The following is a 21,383-nucleotide window of genomic DNA, read 5'->3' on the forward strand; positions in this document are numbered from 1 at the left end:
AACTATATCTATATATAAAAAACAAACATTTATACTGCAGTTTGGTGGGTTGCTGCGTTGCAGTGTGGTTGCCAAGCCGCCGCTTATTACTGCGCCGCGCGGTTTGGAAAAATGCCAATATTTATTGTAAAAGCTGCTCTAAATAATTTTTGTAATTGTTATTGATGTTGTTGTTGTAAATTGAACCCAAACAGTACAAGGAAAGGTGGCTGGAATGAAAGTCTCTTCTCGTATATCTTTGTATCCTGAGTTTTTCGTTTCCACAGACTGCGCTGTGGTGATAAGAAGCAGTTACAAATCCTTCTCAGATTTTCTTCTATATCTCTGAATCCACAAATAATTTATATTTACAACTTTTTCTGATATTTGGATATTTGGCGCAGTTAGGACTGCCTTTGAAAATCGCCTTCATTTTATGCATCAAATAAGTAGTTCCAGAAGCTCTGTAGCAACATGTTGCAAGAGTATAAAAACAAAGCAGTCACTTTTTATTAGCATTAATGTTAATAAACAGCAATTCAAGTTATAATCCCGGACAAACAGCAAAGCAATGTAATTTGTTCGTTTTATGTTACTGCAAATCCGACGAGTGATCCTGTAATTTCGTTACAGCATACACAGCAGTGTAGGAATGTTACATATTTGCACATACAACAAAGCAGTTGTTGTCCCGTCATCACGAAATAGGAGAGCCTGCAACTGAATGACCGAATGTCAACACAGTTTCATTCATTTTCGTTAACATTCTCGGTGTCATAGTCGTGTGTCGGTAAATGCGAGCGGTACGCGATCGCGATCAAAGTTTGTGAAAAAGTAATAAATTAATCATTTAGAGGAGTTTTTTGAGTATTATTATTTATTAATTATTAGAATGTGTCAATGTAAAGTGATAAGTGTGTTAATTAATTGAAGTGAAAGTGTGCAAATATAATTTAGCAAAGCATTGCATAAAGTGTTGGTTTGGCAAACATGTCTCAGCATGCTCGTGGGGAAAATGTGCTTTTACTCGAACATTCCCAACTTCGCGTACATACTTATGTGTATAGTAGTAAATCTAAGTTTTGTGAGAAATACATACATATGTCAATATTGGTGATATTAAATTGTTTTTATTGTTCGTTTAAAATATCCGTACGTAAGTTTAATCGAAAGAAATTAATTACGTGCACGCAGTAAAAGGTAAGGGTGAGCAGTGCTCACTAAGCACTTAGTATGTACATATGTATGTATGTACACCCATTTTATATTAAAACTGTTTATAATCATATGTATGTATATTATATGTATGTATATAAATACATAATTATGTTTGTATAATTCTATGAACAAAAGCATATAATTAACAAGTAAGGAAGGGCTAATTTCGGGTGCAATAAGGCATCTTATACTCTTGCAAATAGCAGATGAACGAAACTATTACATATACTCTGTAGCAACAGGTTGCAAAGAGTATAACAAATACATACATATGTATGTATGCTAAAGCATGTAAAGCTTACGCTGGAGTTGTAGGCCTCCGCCTTCCTTTCATAATTTCTATGAATAAATATGAAAATAAAGCATTAAATCATCTTCTATAACGAAGGTTGAAAGTAAAAAAGCAATGAAGACTAGAAATATAAAGAATAAAAGAATTCCAAACAACAAATTACTTACCAAACCAATGACCGCAACTAAGTGGGTTTGCCGCAGTCGGCTTGCTTTCCATTACCGCGGTTATTGCCATTTTACTGTACATAATTTTGTAAATGTAAGAGCGAAAGAAAGCAAAGCAAGTGTAGGCAATAGAAGATGGTCAGAAAGAGAGTTGGGCAAGAAGCCCATCACAAATGAGTCGGTTCGGTAATTGACTACTGTTCCCGGGTTCGATAATTGATTAGAAACCATTCTAGAAGTTTTTGCATGAGAGCTCTTCTCACAAAGTGATCAGCTATTCTAGATTCTAATTGCTGATATTGAACATCGGAAACTCCGTTAAATATGCATACATATGTACGTACGACAGTTTCAATTCTCCGGGTTCATAGGGATAGGGATTGAGACTGACATTTAGATAGGAATTGATATTAAGTTTGTGATTGATATTCACAAAAAAAGATAGAGATTGCCACTGAGATAGAGCTTCAGATTTAGATTGAGAATGAGTCTGAGATAGAGCCATATTGAGATTTAGAGCGTGGGATAGATATTTGTATTGTGATAAAGATAGAGAGATAGATATTGGGATTAGGATTGAGTTTGGAATAAGGATTGAGATAGAGATAGAGATTAAGATTTAGATTGAGATAGCGATGGAGATAGAGATAGGGATAGATATTGAGTTTGATCTTGAGATTGAACGGGAGATACATATAGATATTTGTATTGTGATTGGGATGTGGATCGTGATTGTGATGAAATTAAGATTGACATAAAGATTGGGTTCTAAATCATGATCTAGTCTGGCTAGTTGACTGCCTCTTGGCACATTTTATACGTTTAGTTATACATACATATATAATATAAAAATATGTATGCCGTAATGGTTTTCATAAAGTATCGGTAAAGTACGACGCACATATACACATACTACATATTTATGTATGTATGAATGTATGTACATATGAGTATTTGTATAAATCTGAACATCCAAGCAGTTATAAAGAAGACTTTATGCAGAGATTTTGCTGCTCAGCGGTTAAAACAAATTAGTTCTGCTTGCTACTTGCTTTACATAGGAAAACCCGCAAGCAAACAAATTCACGCATACAAATACCACATATAAATAAACTTAAAATTAGCGGACACTCATCCATAACTTGGCTACTTGCTGTCCGCATTTATAAACATACATGTATGTATGTATGTTCGCATAATATGAAGTTACCTTTAAGTATGGCAACATTGTTGTTTTTGTTTTAGCTGTTAACTTAGCCGCGACTGCCGCTTTTGACCATAAAAAATGGACAAATTATTGTTAGTTACCCCATTACACACAGCGGTCACTGTGGCACGTACCAACGTAACTGTTTGTCTAAATAAAGTATTCATAAAGTGTGGTGTGTGTGAGTGTGCTCATGCATTTTTGTGTAAAATTTGTTCGCTTCACTTCACTTGATAAAAAAAAGTTTTAAAAAGTAATTTAAAGTAAAAAACATATGTACATACATATGTAATAACTCTATTGATATTTTTTGTTGACGAATAAAATTTTTGGCACCAAAATTAACTTGTAAAGAGTAATAACAATTAATGCGTTTGCAGCAAAAGCGAAAAGGGGCCAACGACATTTGGCAAATCAGCGAAAATACATACATATGTATATCGAAGATCTAATTACAACACATTTTCAGCTATTATAAGGAATATACATAAGTTAAAAGAAAACATATAAATGGAGAAAATAAAACAAAAAGGAAGCTAAAAAAAAAAATTAAAAAAATATTAAAAAAAATAATTAAAAAAAAAAAATTAAATAAAAAAAATATTTGAGTTAAAAAAAATATTAAATTTTTAATAATGCTAATATTTAAATTATTTTTATAAAAAATGCATTGAGTACCAAAAATTAATAAAAAAAATATTACAAATAAAACAAGAACAAAAAAAAACTTTAGCTTCTGTTTCTGGCTGGAAAAAAAATTATAATATAAAAAAATTTAAAATATTTAATGAGAGAAAAATAAAAAAAAACTGTTATTAATTAAAATTAATTTACTAAAGTCAGGGTATGGAATAGTAAAAAAAAAAATATTAAAAACAAAGTTATTTTAAAAAAATATTAAAAAAAAAAATAAAAAAAAATTATTTAAAAAAAAATTATTTAAAAAAATTTCGAAATAAAAAAAAAATAATTTAAAGACAAAAGAAAAAAATTAAATAAAAGAGAAAAATTTCTATAAATTATTTTTAAAAAACATATTCATAAAATGAACTACAAAGAAACCTTTTAAACAAATTAATGAAGAATTAAAATAGGCAAAACATAAAACCAGAAAAATACTAAATATTAATAGTCTCTCAAAAAATTAAAATATTTAATGAGAGAAAAATATAAAACCGTTATTAATTACAATTAATTTACTAAAGTCAGGGTATAATAAAAAAAAAAAATAATTAAAAAAAAAATTTTAAAAAAAATATATATAAAAAAAAATAATTAAATGATAATTTAAAAAAAAAATAATTTAATATAGCACAAAAAGAAAAAAATTAAATAAAAGAGAAAAATCTCTATAAATTATTTTTAAAAAATATTTGCAGAATAAACTAAAAGTGGACGGAATTGCGGGCCGACAACCAAGCCAAGGGGGATTAGTTTGAGAAGGACGACATAGATTTTGGAAAATTAATTAAGAATTTTAAGAATTTTTAAATTATGAACAAAGTCTTACTATTTTTTGCTCATACATTTCATATACACATGTATAAATACCATTATGTATGTGTATCTCATATATGTATGTACATATGTATGTATATGCGTGTTTTTGTTATAAATATTTTGGGCTATGCTTCATTAATTACGCTAAATAGGCATAAAGTTTAGTGAACTCAAGCGAAACTTATGAATATACACATATGCACAAAAAGTTATATAAAAATTTTAATTTCTCCAGTCCAAAAACCAAAAAACCTTAAACACCACATTTAATTCCCTCCAGCATAAATCAAATTCGGCGAAATGCCGAAATTTAATTCGCGCCATAAAAGCTTAAAACGGCGCGCACAGACACATTTTACGCCAATAATTACTACACAATTGATGGATTTGATTGTGGTTCTAATATTTTTTGGTTTGCAATTTGGAGCGACTACAGCTGGTGGTGCAGCAGCGCGTCTCTGCAATGCCCAGAACGCTGACGGATTGCCTTTATATCTCTTTTTGCCAGTGTTGCATTGAGTTGGTGTTGTTTTATTTTTGTTTTTGGCTTTCAAATGTAAACAGGAAATATTTTTCGCCGACATTTGTAGGCAGTCTTCTGTCAAGCTGTGTATGTAATACTATGTATGTATGTATGTATATGCGCGGAAAATATTAATAGGTGTAAAAAACTTTATAGTAAACATCATATGTATGTATGTATGATACATATGATTATGTATGATACATACATATGTATGTATGATAAATAATAAAAAAACTTGAATTGAACATTTTAATTATCTGGAGATGAAACTAGTTTTCATTTAATTTTTTTCTGTTTCATGAAAATGTGTTAATTTAAAATGAAATGTTCCTTATTTTCGAAATAAAATAATTAAAAAAATATTATTAAATCTTATTAAATATTAGTAAATCTTTTTTAAATTATTTTATTTTGAAAATAAGGAACATTTAATAATATTTTTTAAATTAATATTTAAATAATTATTAAGAAAAAGATTTTAGAAAAGATCTTTTTTTTATTTTTGTTTATAATTTATTATTTTACATATACTGTTTTATTGATTAAGACAAATTTAAATGTATATGTAAATATTTTTAAAACTTTATATGGATGTATCGTATTTTTCCTTTATTAAAAAATACATGAATTTTTCTATTTTAATTATTAAAAAAGTTAGAATAATTTTCAAAAAATATTTTCTGTATTAAAACAAAAAAAAGTATCCTTATAATGACTACTACTATATTAACAATTTTTTTCGTCAGCAATTTATTTTCCAACGAAATTTAAATTTTTTTGTTTTATTAATTAAGGAAAATTTAAATGTATAAATATTTTTTAAATTACTTATGTAATTTCCTAGATTCTGTACTTTACCATTACATGTACATACTTATATTCACATGTTTATTTTGCATTTTTCCTCAACACATTTTATTTTATACCACTTTATGCCAGCTTTCGTGGTTTATGTCTTTGCTTAGTTATCTATGACGCCAACCTTTTGTATGCAAAACATACCGCCAGATGGCGGAAGTCAGAGTTGCCAGCGGCCACATAAAAATGTTAACTGTAAATTTTTTTTTCGTTTTCCTAATAAGATTTTTGCTTTAATTTAATTTTATCTAATAATTAATTAATTTAAGTAAATTTAGTTAATTATAAAATATATAGCACTATATTTTTTAATAATTTTTTTTCGTTTACTCAATAAGATTTTTGCTTTAATTTAATTTTATCTAATAATTAATTAATTTAAGTAAATTTAGTTAATTATAAAATATATATTTTTTAATAATTTTTTTTTCGTTTACTCAATAAGATTTTTGCTTTAATTTAACTTTATCTAATAATTAATTAATTTAAGTAAATTTAGTTAATTATAAAATATATAGCACTATATTTTTTAATTAAGTAATTTTAGTTAATTATAATTTACTTAATTTAATTAATTATTTTGCATTTAAATTAATTTTAATTTGCTTTATTTAATTTAATTACATTTATTGCATATTCATTATCTATTTTAATTAAACTTTTAATTTAATTTAATTTAATTTAATTGTTCAGTCTATTTTAATAGATTTTTTTTTTATTTAATTTTTGATTCTGAATTAAATTAATATTTTTTTCTTTTGAAAAAATATTTTATTTTGATCTATTTAATTTAATTAAGCTTAATTTAATTAATTAATTACTTTTTTTCGATAAAACATTTTTAATGGTATAATTGTTTTCACACATTTGCAATATATTCTCTCCTGTCTCTTGCAGAATCCGAGGGCGAACTCACACGTAAACACAAAACGCTGCCGTGGAGTCCACTCTACTGCGTACTGCAACAGGACGAGCAATCCTTCACAGCTTACTGCAGTGAGGAGATATCGGTAAGTACAAAAACAAAAATAATTATTGTATTAAAACTAATGAAAATAACTCATATACATATGTATATATTTTATGAATAAAAAAATTATTTATATTTAAAACAAATTTTGCAACATATACTACATATGTACATATCAAAATATATAAAATTTATGTAAAAAATGTCTGCCATAAATATTAGAAAATATATTAATAATGATTTTATAAATTTTTTATGAAAATTTACGCTTTTTAAGAAATCTACTTATTAAAAATATGTTAATAGCATATTACTAATATTAACATACATAATTATGTTACTAATATTAACATAACGCTATTTTTTTTGCTCTCTCCCTTCGCTACGCTCTCATTGTACGCTTTCTACACATATCTGTAACACCTTACTAAAAAAACACACCACGCACTACATTTAAAATTCACCATTAACGGCTGCAAACACTTAAATCACAAAATACAAAAACACACTTACTAAAAATACACAAAACCAATACTAAAATTGCAAAAAAAAAAAATTAAAAACTACCTAAACAATGCTAACTCGTAGATATTCCCGGCTACGCCTAAAAAGGAGGTGGGTAACGTTTACTTATGTTGAGTAGTAATTTACTGTAAATCGATGCCTTGAAATGTTTATTTTTTTATTTTTGTAATTACTAAAATTAATTTAATTTCACATTTAAAAAATTCAATTTATTTTTTTTTTTGCGTATAAATTTAATTAATTTCTTTTTTTTTTATAAAATTTCTTTTATTTGTCAAAAAAATTTGCCAGACATTGACTGTAGTAGCTATAAGATGTTCACTCCCTTTGGACTCTAAAATGCTCAGTCATACGAAAAATTTAACCATTTTGGACTCTAAAAGGCTAAGTCATATAAAAAAGCTTGGGTTCAATTTAGAGGGTCCCTACCTTTTTAAAGAAAAAACACAGAAGCTTCAAATTTTATGTGAAATGTTTATTATCATTTCAAAGAACATTATTTTTTAAATATAAACTCTTTCAAATGCTGGTTGCAGCGACGCAATCGACCGGCCCAAAATGTGAACGTATTTACTCGGCAAAGTGTTCTCTTGTTGAAACCAGATGCTGCCGAGATCGCGAGCTTCAATTTCAGACATTGATGGTTACTTTCTCAACGATATTATTTTCGAAGAATATGAACCGGTGGAATCACCCAACTGTTGTTTTTTCTGTATGAAATGGCAGCTCTTGAATCTCTTCAAGATAAGAAAACTAAAAAAAAAGTTTGAATTCTAAGGTCCCGAAAAATAAACGTCCTTGAAGGAAGTTTTGGGAGATGTGGCTTCAATAGACCTCAGAAGTGTCTATGTTATCTTCTTGTATTTTCGAATCGAACTAAATTTGGATTAAGGTTCCCTGCGTTTATTTCTTGCTAATAGTAAGCTTACTCCTTAGCGTTTCAATCATATGTAGTTTGGCCGCCTGGTATATTTGGTTTAGAAGCTTAAAATTTGGTTTGCACTTCTTTTTTCATTGAAAAAAGACAATCGGTTGAGTACACGACCCTGAAATAATCAAAGTCCCCTTTTACCTAATAGAAAGGTTCGCCATTGCTAGTAGCATCCAAAACGAGTTCTATCGAATCCTTTCGGACTGTCTGAGACTTAACTGAGACTTGCGAATAAAGTAAAATTGCTTGCAACTTCAATTTGAATTCAAACTTAGGATTTTTATTTATTCTAAATATTTCTTATTGTCTTTATTTCATATATTTCTTATGTCTTGTTTTGGTATATTACTTTTTAAGAGACTCATGTCATCATGACTTTTAATATTAACGCCTTTCTCTTTCCCAAAATGCAGCTAACAGACGTGCTCTTCAATGAATATCCACGCGTTCGGTTAGATCGTGTGCGGCGGCCCGCAAAATCTTTGTGGGACGGTCCGCCAACGTTACCTGAGGAACCGGAAGATTCCGACACATGTCCCATGGACATAGCGCTGAATACGACGCTCTACAGTGAATTAGGTAAGTGAAGAAAGTATTTAATATTTTAATGAAAATTACATAAGAAGAAAACTAGATATTTAAGGTTGTAAAACTACATCTTAGTCTAAAGATTTGGTCTAAATTCAATCTTCAGGGACAGTGTATTCAAGAGTTCATTCCTCGCTTTATTTGCTTAATTAGCAGAGTTAGCTTCATAATGTACCACTTGAATAAGATATCGACAAGCTCTCTTTAGAGGATTCAGCTTCCTAACCTAATGTGGTGCCGGCTATTTTTAGTTTTAACTTAAAAAGAGTGTACCGGTAAATTCTCCATAGTTTGATTTTGAAATTTATTTATGTATATAAATTTGTAATTATGGATCTTTTTGGTTTTCTTAATTTCGGCGTTGTTTATTAAATATCAGCCTAAATGTAGGCTTCTCATAAAGACTGATGCAGAACCTAGCTATTGCCTACATTTAGGCTTATCGTTGAGTACATATTAAAAATGTGTTAAAAATTTGCAAAATTAAGTTAAAAAATAATTACAAATTTAAATAACAAAAAAATAATTAATTTTGTATTAAAAATTAAATTACAGTAGAACAAATTCGATAAAATATTCTATATTTTTTAATAAAAAAAATGTTTTTTATTTAAAATAAAATTGTTTTTTTTTTAATTTAAAAAAATTGTTTTTTTTAATTAAAAAAAAATTTGTGTTTTTTTTTATTTAAAATTGTTTTTTTTTTATTTAAAAAATTTTTTTTTTTTTTTAAAAATTTTTTTTTTTTTATTTAAAAATTTTTTTTTTTTTTAAAATATTTTTTTTTTTAAAAAAAATTTTTTTTCGTTTTTTTGTATAAGTCTTTGATTGATTAAATCAATTCTTTTACTTTTTTGTTTGATTTCTAAATTTTTTCTTAAAACCGCCGCAAATATTTCAAAAGCTTTACTACACACCTTGCGCTCCCAATATCAGCCAGCTCAGCTGTTGTCTGAAAAGCAGCCGATCAAAACAGAAATGTCAATAAAATGTTGACAATGTCAACAACTTCACACAAAAGCAGCAACAAACACAGCCGGCACTTTCTCCCACACAAACACACATATTATTAGCTGTGTATTTGTGGTTTTATAAGCCTGTTTCGGAGAGCGAATGAAGAGTGTTACAAAGCATGAATACTCCAGTGTGTAATGTTTCATTGCCAAGTCATTCCCTTCTCACTTTACACCTACATGAATACAAAAGACAGCATAAAATGCATTAAAGGTGTTTAGTAATGTTGCAGCAACATGTTGCTGGCATGCAGTGTGTTGTTAAAATGTTGCTTGCAGTTTTGTTGGCATGTAGTAGGGTTATTTACAATTTCTTTTCAATATTTTTTTTTTACTTGCAATTTTTTAATAGTTTATTTTATTATTTCTTTTTAGATTTTTTAAACTTTCGTCGAAATATACAAATTTTTGTTACAAATCTAACATTTATTTTAAGCGTTTTAGTTATGATTGGTGTTAACATTTTTAATTCTTAAATTTTTTGTTTTTGTTTTATATTTTTATTATTTTATATATATTTTTTTTAAATTTTATAATATTTTTTTTAATTTTTAATTTATTTTTTAATTTTTTTATTTATTTTTTTTATTTATTTATTTTTTAACTTTTTTATCTTTTTAACATCCCTTCCATTGTCTCTTTCTGCATTTTTGTATGCGCAATATTATTTATTTACAATTTTCTCAATTGTTTGCTGCTGTTGTTGTTGCTTTTGCCGTCACGCATGCACGCGCATTCAGCACAATAACTACGCCATCGCCGCCGCAGTACCGACGGTCCCACCGTCCAATTCAATCCCACACAATGTCGCCTCTGAAAATCAGCGATTTGCCTGCGCAGTCGCCCAGCCGGCAAGCAGTCAACTGCCTTTGTGCCGCGTCGTCGATTAGCTGTCTCGATTGTCATTTAAAGTTGTTGTAGGTGTTGCATTTTTTGACGTATGCGTTCGGTTTGATTAACATTTCTGGTTTCTATTGTTGTCTTTATTGTTTTATTGTTGTTGTCTTTTGTTTGATGTACTAAAACGGCTTTCGTAACTGATTTTTATTCTACAGCAGCGGTTAATGCGCAATTATTGAGTATTTTCTTTGTTGTGAATATTAAAAAAAGGATTGGTCATCCTTATTAAAATGCCATGTGGCCAGTTAAGAAAATTATTAATAAAAAAAAAATATTTCCTTATAGTTTAAAGCTTTTTTAATATTTTTTTTATTACTTTTAGTAATAACTTGTTATTTTCCTTTATTTTTCACACTTTCATGTGTACCATATTAATTTTTCTCTTTTTTTGACGACTTGAGTAGAGTGATCTAATTTTTTTGTTTACTTCTATGCAAAACTTTCGAAAGTCTCACTAGTTGTTGTTTCCCCTTAATTTAACTGGAAATCATACAAGCTCGCTGCACTGTTCTAATTAAAAACGAATTACATACATACGTTCGTACACACGTACATATGTATATGTACATAAATTCATGAATAAATAAATAATCTAGAATGGCGATGATCACTCATACGCAACGGAGTGCACAAAATATCATACATATTCAATTACATACCTAAGTACAGACTCTCACATACTCATACATGCATATGTATTTGTGTGTAAATATCTAAAAATCATGTCTATCATTTCGTTGGCAGCAAGCACGCAAGGCATAAGAGAAAATAAAATTTTAAATAAAATATTTAACATTTTTGTTTTAAATTTAAAATTTAAAAATAAATATTATAAAAAAATTAAATAAACAAAATTAAAATTAAAAAAAAAATTAAAAAAAAAAAATTTTTAAATAATTTAAAAAATTAAAAAAAAAAATTTTTTAGAAAAAACACTTATTTTACATACTTTTTAATACAAAAATTCAATATAAAAATTCAAATTTTATTGAGAAATTAAAAAAAAAATTTTAAAAATTAAAAAAAAAATTAGAAAAAAATTTTATCTTACATATTTTTTAATACAAAAAGGTTCAATATAAATATACATACATACATACATATAATACAAATAAAATAAAATCTAATATTTTCTTAAATTCAAAATTAAAAACAAAAATGTAGAAATATAAAGAACATTAGTATAAATAAAAAATAAATACGTAAAAAATAATAATTAACAAAATTATTTAGAATTCAAAAAAAATCTAAAAAATTTAAATTAAAAACAAAAATTACAAAAAATCGACAAATTAAAAAAAATTATAACAAAAAAAAATATAAAAAAGTTTCAAAATAACAAAAATGAAATAAAAAGTTTCAAAATAAAAAAATTTAATTAAAAAAAAATAAAATTAAAATCAAAAATTAAAATAATTAAAAAAAAATTATAATTAAAAAACAAAAATTCTAAAAAATTTAAATAAAAAAAAAAATTACAAAAAAAAATTAATAAAAAAATTAAAAAAAATTTAAAATATAAACTAAATTCAAATTAAAAAAACAAAAATCTAAAAAATTTAAATTAAAAACAAAAATTACAAAAAATCGACAAATTAAAAAAAAAGAATAAAAAAAATTTAAAATATAAACTATATGTACATCGATTTTTCATTAAAAAAAAGTTTCAAAATAAAGAAAAAAATTAAAATTAGATATAATATATATTTTTTTTAATTTCAAAACTAAAATAAAATTAAAAAAAAATTAAAATTAACAAATATGTAAAAATATAAAGAACATTAGTACAATATAAAAAATATAAATAAAAAAATTAATGGAAAATTAAATTAAAAAATTAGAATAAAAAAAAACTATAAAAAATTTCAAAATAAGGAATAAAAAAATTAAAATTTTATCTAATTTTTTTTTTTAATTAAATCAAAATTAAAAACATGAATTAAAAAATTACAAAAAATAAAATCAATTAAAAAAAATTCAAAATAAGGAATAAAAAAATTAAAATTTTATCTAATTTTTTTTTTTAATTAAATCAAAATTAAAAACATGAATTAAAAAATTACAAAAATAAAAAAAATACAAAAAGTATAATAATTAACAAAAATGTGAAAAATATAAATAAAATAAATTATGAAAAATTAATAAATAATAATTAAAAAAATTGGAATTAAATAAATTGCTAAAAATTTTCAAAATTCAAAACAAAAAGTTGAAAAATTTCGAATAAATTAAAAATTAAATTAACAAAAAAATTAAAAATTACAGATTTTTTAATTAAATAAATAAACAAGTTTCAAAATAACGAAATTAAAAATTAAAATTTTAAAAATTCTTTGTTGCAAACTACATACAAAAGTTATGGAAAACAACGCAATGTACAGCAGCAACAAGGTGCACTGAATTCAGGTGATAATCGCAAACAGCTTCATATGTATGTACTATACATACAAATATACGTACATACATATAAAAAAATATATACATACATATGTATACAAACATACATATGTACGTACAAAAAGCACAAAACACTTGACGAAACAATCGTCGAAATGAGCGCAGCTATTTTCCAACTCTCTGTTTTGAATGAATTTCATTGCCGCTGCGTTGCGGCCATAACGCACGCATACACACAGCATATGAACGGTTTGGAAAATGCGAAACGACAAGACTTTCGCACGAACACACACATTGACCACACACAGCCAATAGAGAACAGTTAGGCCAATTGGGCGCTGAGAACACTTGTCGGGGAGCCGCTGCATGCAACGGAGCCCAAGCAGCGCAGTTCAGATTGAGTTTCCGGCGGTGCTGGCCGACATGACGGAACAAATTTCGTTGTAATTTTCATTGGCAAAGCTACGCGTCTCTTAGCGGTGTCTTATTGTTTTGACTTACGCGTTTATCTTTGTTGTTTTCTGTGCGTTGTTATGTGTCTGTTGTAATGCGGACACGGACGAGTGCGCATGCGAGTAAAGTCAAATAAACAAATAGCAGGAGGCGAACGCGGCAGGCAAAGTGCGCGTCCCTTACCAAGCAGTCAACCTGCGTACATGACTGACAGTTAGACGGATGAGCAGCGCGTACGTTTGCAAATTTGTGTTTAGCAAAGAGAAATTTTTATGACTTCTGCATTATTTGTGCGTGCTGGCGTTCGCTGAAACAAATTTTGAAATTTTGAATTTTTGAAATTTCAAAAATCCACTTTAAATATTTTTTTTTTCGTGTGTGTGTATATTTCTAAGCGAAAAGCGAATGACCGCATACGCGCGCTGCGTGTGAACCGAAACAGTCGTGCCTTTTGTGCAGAAATTTAAAATTTTATGAGTGCAAATTGTCTGTAGAATGAACGAAATTGTTTGGGAACAATATAAAAGTGAATAAAAAACAAAAAAAATTGTGATAAATAAATAAAAGCAGGTACATACAGTTGTGTGAAAGCGCGAAAGTGGCGAACAATACAACAATGCGCGGTGCTAAGCGGTTTTATGGGCGCTCAAATTTTCATTAGCGCTTGTCAGCATTAAGTATAACAAAAACAAGAACAAAAATTACAAATATAATAAAAAAAACCAATGAAACTACAGTTTCTGGATTAAGAACTGGTTGACTGATTGTGTGCTAATATGAAATTTATGAAAAGAGAATGAAATAAAAGCAGCAAAAACAAAAACTTTAATAGCCTTTACAGTTAAATTTTTCATAGAAAAGCGTGTGCAAATATCTTCGACTTGATTCGGTTCGGTGATCGGTTGGTATGGCAGCTATATGCTATAGAAGTTCAATATAACTTAGTTCGACAAATAAGCAGCTGTTTAAAGAAAAAAGAACGTGTGTAAAAATTCAGATCGATATCTCTAAAACGAATGTTAGTTTGCTTATGTACAGACAGACGAACACAGTTAAATCGACTCAGCTCATCACGTTGATCAAACTTAATATACCCTGTTCAGGGTATAAAAATATGTGTCTAGAAACTTGTAGGTTTTCCTAAGGCAGACAGTTCTAAAAAAATCCAACGATTAATATCAGCCGAGAAAAGGCATTTCCATTGGCTATAGTTTTATACTGTTAAAAAGAAACAAAAAAAATCTTTCCTTTACAAAACAGCTTAGCGCGTTGCCTCTGCTCCCAACAGCTTCAATATTCTACGTAGCCTCTATATTGGATAAACCACGCCATAGCGCTGTATTTAAAGTTCAAAATCAAAAATTAAACCAAAACTATAGCTTACAAATATTACAATATTTCTACAACAAGCCATTAGTACCAAGCCAAAAGCTTTGTAGCTAAGTACACTGAGTAATTTATGAACCAACAAGATAACGTAATATATTATTTAGATTTCGAGACGGAAGATCCTAGACTGCTTATCTGTTAATTTTTGTTTTTTTTTTTATTAAAAAAAGTACTAATGTAGTGATCTCAGAGAGCTCTATATAATTCTAGACATTTTCAAAAGCGCTAATTCGCAAGTCGTTCCGGTAGTTATGAGTGATGACTTGCAGTAATCTATTTTGTCGTTTACTAAGAAAGCTCCCTAGTTCGCTAAACTGACTGTTTTAAGTGCTAAATGATTTGGGTCTCAGATCCGTAGCTTGACAAGGTGAAGTACCTGTGGTTTATATTCGAGAGAAAGCTTTCATTGAGGTCAAACATTGAATGAACAGTAAGGTAAGCATCCGCTGCCTTATTTTACTGTACAGGAGCTAATGTGAAGAGGTCGGTGATATTTTGGCTCTATCATACCATAGTTCAGATGTTGAGATATCGATCTGAAACTTTGTTTACGTGATTTTCTCTCCAAAAAGCTATTCATTTGTCAGATCCGCTGATATTGGGTTACTGTAACACATGTTTTTTTAAGGGCGTAAAGAGGGCACTTCCCCTTCTATCACAGATTTTTACCTTGGTACTGCTTTCGAATTACTTCAGGGCAAAATTTCCAAGATGGACCCATTGTAGGTCATATTATACTCTCCATGCATCCAGGGATGCCTACAAATTCACCGGCGGCAGAGGGTCCGCGTTCACGTCCCTGTTTTTAGTGTGTTGTACATATTCCACATACCAGGTCATTTGCTGCTAGTTTCGCTATCACTTTTTTCTTCTGGATTTTCTATATTTAGTTATTCAAATTTGTTTTCTGGTGATCTCCGTGCTTATTTCCATCTAAGGTACTTAAAACCGGTATGGCTTGCATTGTTAAGTGTTTCGCCTCCGTAAATGGGTATTTCTATGCCAGAGTTGCCTTCTCTTTTTGGAGGGTAGATCTATTGGGATGATGTGACTTATCACTATCGCTACGAATTCAGATAGATCATCAAGATGATTCTCAGAGCTGCTGTCCTCTACACCTTAACAAGCACTTTCCGTCTATGTTTCATGTTTAATGCATCGACCGATACTTCACTACCTATTGTATGCGCAGACTGTGTTATGTCCATTAGATTGATAGACGAAGAATGCGTCCTTAGGTCTATGTTTATTCATGAGCAGTTTCCTTCTATTTGCAAGCGGACCTCCGGCAATTGCCGTAAGTCATGAAAGGGACATGGTTATATCGGCTTATCTTTTAGCATCATGCTGAATGAACTTACATGTTAGCCTCCTCCTAGTTAGCAGGTTGAGCTCGGTTTTTTCCGCGGCTAGGCTATGACCGTGTGGTCCCACCATGTCTGTGTTCACAGCAAGACTTGTGTTAATTGACAACTGGTTATGTTGGTTTATGGCCGGTTATGACGGTGGCGATGTCGTCCTCATAACCAAACAGGTAGAAGTCGTCTGCCATTTCGCCTTTTAAAATTCCATTGTAGCTGACATTTTATAGGTCTGGTTCAAGTGTGGATCCCTTGTTCCAGAGGTGATTGCCTTTCTTTGAGGGCTGCTACTTGTATCGTATAGTAGATACCTGTCTTTAAGACAGCTTCGTATCATGTTAATCAATAAGGGTAGGTATTTTGTATCGGTTTTTAAGTGTTTCTATCATATTGACACAGTTTCCGGTATTGATTGTGTTTCTATTGTTGGGAGGAGTACTATTGGACACTATGCATTTACATATGTACGAGTAGTACTGATCGATTAAAGTTAAGTCCTTGCATGGTAACCTTTTTCATTTGACGAGATATCTTCACGAAATTTTACGTTTCTAAGGCAATAATGCCATCTCCGAAAAAATGACACGATCAAAATCAAGTTTAAGGTCTTTTTATACCCTTTATGGTATAAAAAATGCATATGTGAACGTTATTACGACTTCGGTGCAGCCGAATTAACGTTTTTGTTTATTTGCTAATTTATTTTTATTTACACATTTATTATACTTTTTTTTATTGCATTTTTTTAATTATAAAAATTATGGTATACATTTTTTTCATAATTTTTTAAATTAAATTAATTAAAAAAATTTGTTTTCACAATTAAACAATTTATAAAAATATTTATTTTTCCTAAATTACAAATTTTCATAATTTTTTAAATTAAATTAATAAAAAAAAATTTTTTTTGCACAATTTTTTTTATTTATTAAAAAATTTATAAATATATTATTTTTTCCCAAATTACAAATTTTCATAATTTTTTAAATTAAATGATTTAGAAAAAAATTTTTTTGCACAATTTTTTTTATTTATTAAAAAATGTATAAAAATATTTATTTTTCCTAAATTACAAATTTTCATAATTTTTTTAAATTAAATTAATTAAAAAATTTTTTTTGGCCGAATTTTTTTTAATTATTAAAAAATGTATAAAAATATTTATTTTTCCCAAATTACAAAAAATTTTACAAAAACTTGACACAACAACATAACTAGACTTAATATTTTTATACTCTCATACCGTATATTGAATTACTGTCACTCAATTTTCTAGCATTTAACTATGCAAATATGCCATCTAGAGGCCTTTCATCATAAGGATTTATTTAATATACTATAGGAGAATAAATTAAATTTCATGAAACGAAAACCGACTTAAGTCAAATTACTTGTTTTTAACAAAAGTCTGCAATTATGCGTTTTATATGCTTAATTTAAATATTAAAATTTATGGCATTAGTAGAATTCTTTTAAGCGACCACGGAAATATTTGTGCCACCAACGGTGTGCCGTTTAAGGTGTCGCCTTCAACATTCTTGCTTTCAAACCCTTATATGTGTGTTGGCTCTATGAATATACGTATGTATATGTAAGAATGTGTGTATGTTTGTGCACCTGTGAGTGCATGTATGTATAGATATGTGTTTGGGTTTATATGTGTATGCATGTAGTAAGCAAAATGAATGTGACGCATAATGAGCGGAAATCAACTGCCTAAAAGCACATCAAAAAAAATTTGCAAAAAAAAAAATACCAAAACAAAAAATAAATTTAAAATGCTTCACAAAATGCACAAAAAAAACTGTAAATAATTTAAATACAAAAAATGAAACAAGCACATTACAACGGCCAATGGCTAATTTGCTGTGGTCGTTGCGCTTTTTGTCGCGCAGCGTATGTGCGTGGCTTTGTACACAAATATACATATGTACACTTATATACATATATGTGAATGTAAGTGTGTGCGCGCTAATGTAAGCGGAAATCGAGAATTTAAAACAAAAAAACAACAACAAAAAAACGGCAACAATAATGAAAGCACACCAGAGGAAATATTAATGAGCACAGCCGTAACTAAAACAACAACAACAACACACAGCTAATGTGAACGCCAGCACGCAGAGCGAAAATTACGAAAAATAAAGCAACAAAATGAAGCAGAAATTCTTAAGCAAAACAATGCAAAGCATTTAACTGCATTTTTGTTGTTTTTGTTTTTGTTATTTTTTTTAATTACATTTTAACCGCTTTTTTTTGTCTACAACAACAGCAGTAAATGACGAAAATGGCACAAAAGAAGTGAGCCGAAGTGAAGCGAAAAAAAAAAATTGAAAATAAAATAAAATAAAAATCAGTGGCAACTACGAAAAAAGTGTGAAAAAGTGTTAAACGGAAAAGCAGCAAAAGTGGCAAAAAAGTGTTTGTGCAAAAAAACGGATAAATGGTTGTGTTGTGTGAAGCAGCGGCTAGCGTATGACTGTGATGTGGCAAGCGTCATTATAAGCAACCAACAACAACAAATACAACAGCAGCAGCAATCATAAATGTTGCATTTGCATGTCAACTGCGCTGCGCCGCTTTGACAGTTAATTTCGCGCTGTGTCGCAAAGAAGTTGCAGCAGCAGCAGCCGCAACAACAACAATAACATTATATTGTTGTTGTTGTTGTGCAACTTTTCACAAAGGTGTGTTGACACGCCCAAACTAACCGTTTACAAAAGCGTTGAGCGTCAAATAGCGGCCGTGCAGCTGCAACGCCTGCAATTCAGTACGAGCCTAGCGGTTTATTAGTGCTTACAACAACAAAAGCAACAACAATAATTAGTTTTTTGCTAGCACAACAAACCAAAGTGCATATAATATAACTATATAGTGATCGCAACACCACCACAATAACAACAACTACAACGAGTAGCTGCTCAGTGCAACAACAAATGCGCCGACGCCGCCAGCAGCGCAACCTCAACTGTCATTAGTTGACGTTTTAATTGCGGCTTCGATTTGCATTTTTACTTAGCAATACCACAGCGTTAAACAACAACAGTAATAACGACAACAACAACAAACGTTGTTAAAACCCATACTTTTGTTCTCCACCATTGTCTGGGCGCACACACGAAAGCGAAACGAAGTATTAAACAAAGAAAAGTGTAAAAATTATATGCTATATTGTTGTTGCAGTTGCCGCTAACTGCAATTCATCAGCCACACACACACATATTCGCGCATAGCTGCATGTAGCCGCTCAGCTGTAGCGCTAAAAAGTGCTTTAACGCCTGTTTTTGCATTGGTAAGTGTGAGAATCGCATTATTTTATCTCATCTACTGCAAGCTGGCTAGCTCTGGCTTGGGAATCTGTACTCAAAGTTGACGTGTGAAATGACAAATTATTCTAATAGATTTATCGACGCGTTAGGAGAGTGTTGTGTAACGTTTTTTTACAAACTTTTTTCCTCTGAAATTATTTTTTGCACTAAAATGTGTCTAAGGGCTTGTGGGAAACAGACGATGGCTTAGTCATAGCAATAAACTAACAACGTAATTTTACAAAAACAACAATTTTTATAATAGAAAACATTTTTTAAGCAGTTATTACATAAAACCCGTATTATCTTAAAAAGTGTTTGTATGGTAGCTACATGTTATAGTCAACCGATTTCGATAATTTTCAGTGCTCACTTTTTGCTACTGTAGAGAAAGTTTTACACAAAATTTCGTGCCGTTAGCTACTTTATTTACGAAGTTATAGCGAAAAATCTCATTTTCGAACAATCTCTTGTATGGCAGTTATATGCTATAATTGTCCTAATTCGCTGATTTTTACTGTCACGTTTTTATATATGCTAAGAAACTATTTCACAAAATTTCAGCCTATAAGCTACTTGATTTATGAAGTTATTACAAAAAATTTCATTTTCGAACAATCGGTTGTATGGTAACTGTGTGTTATAGTGTTCCGATTTTGTTGATTTTCGCTGTGCGCTTTTTACTTGCATAAATGAAGAATCTCACGAAATTTAGTAATCGTAGTCTCCTAATTGAGAGAGCTAGGATCAAATAACTCATTTTTGAACAATCTGTTGTATGGTAATTGTGTGTTATAGTGTTCCGATTTTGTTGATTTTCGTTGTGTGCTTTTTACTTGCATAAATAAGGAATCTGACTAAATTTAGTAATCGTAGTCTCCGAATTGAGAGAGCTAGGATCAAATAACTCATTTTTGAACAATCTGTTGTATGGTAACTGTGTGTTATAGTGTTCCGATTTGGTTGATTTTCGTTGTGCGCTTTTTATTTATATAAAAAATGAATCGCACAAAATTTGGTGATCTTAGCTACATAATTGAGAAAGCTAGGATCAAATATCTCATTTTCGAACAATCGGTTGTATGGAAACTATATGTTTAAGTTGTCAAATCTTCATCATTTTCACAATACATTTTTCACTTATATAAAATAAGTATTTCACAAAATTGCATGTCATTAGTTACTTGATTTACCAAATTATAAACAAAATCGCATTTTTGAACGATCGGCTGTATGGGAGGTGTATGCCATACTTGTTCTATTTTGATGATTTTCATTGCCGGTTTTTTCTTTTCAGAAAGACAATATTTCACAAAATTTAATGTCGTTAGATAAATAATTTACGAAGTTTTGACAAAATATCTCATTTTTTAGCAAACGATTACAAGGGCTCTATATATTATGTATGAAAAAATTATTCAGTTTTCAGTGTAACTAGATCAGATCAAGAAATATCGTAGTTCCAAAGCTCTAATCGTTCACGAGCCTTATTCTCCATTTAAATTTGCCTCAATATTACTCGCGACCAACCAACTTAAATGCAAACTCCTCTAACCAACTAACAGCCGAAATTCTAAATTAAGTGCGCTTTAATGTTTCTGATAAGCGATTACGACCGAAAGTATACAAATACATATTTTGCTTAAATCAATTGCATCATCATTAGCGCAAACATACATATGTATAAACACTCACAGTATTCTGCGGCTCTTGACCTTCTCCGCTTTGTCGCTTCTTCTAGTCACTCATTACAGCTTGATGGTTACTTTGTGCCGGCACTTCATAGCTTTGTTTTTATTTT

The 21,383-nt window shown here is 29.2% G+C and overlaps 1 protein-coding gene across 7 annotated transcripts in view; it reads left to right on the forward strand.

Annotated features, from left to right (window-relative positions):
- The window catches only part of LOC105228580 (ras GTPase-activating protein raskol), a 254,245-nt gene that overhangs the window by 85,604 nt on the left and 147,258 nt on the right, over positions 1–21,383 (forward strand). For 3 of the 7 annotated variants that reach the window (XM_049455597.1, XM_049455598.1, XM_049455600.1), the window contains exons 2-3: positions 6,645–6,757; positions 8,587–8,752. In XM_049455597.1, coding sequence (XP_049311554.1) covers positions 6,645–6,757; positions 8,587–8,752 — 279 coding nt within the window. Of the gene's footprint in view, positions 1–6,644; positions 6,758–8,586; positions 8,753–13,203; positions 13,758–18,546; positions 19,567–21,383 lie in introns of those variants that run through there. The other 4 variants (XM_049455593.1, XM_049455594.1, XM_049455595.1 and 1 more) reach the window with 4 other exon arrangements.

This window comes from Bactrocera dorsalis, chromosome 4 (assembly GCF_023373825.1).
Source record: "Bactrocera dorsalis isolate Fly_Bdor chromosome 4, ASM2337382v1, whole genome shotgun sequence".
Taxonomy (NCBI): Eukaryota; Metazoa; Arthropoda; class Insecta; order Diptera; family Tephritidae; genus Bactrocera; species Bactrocera dorsalis.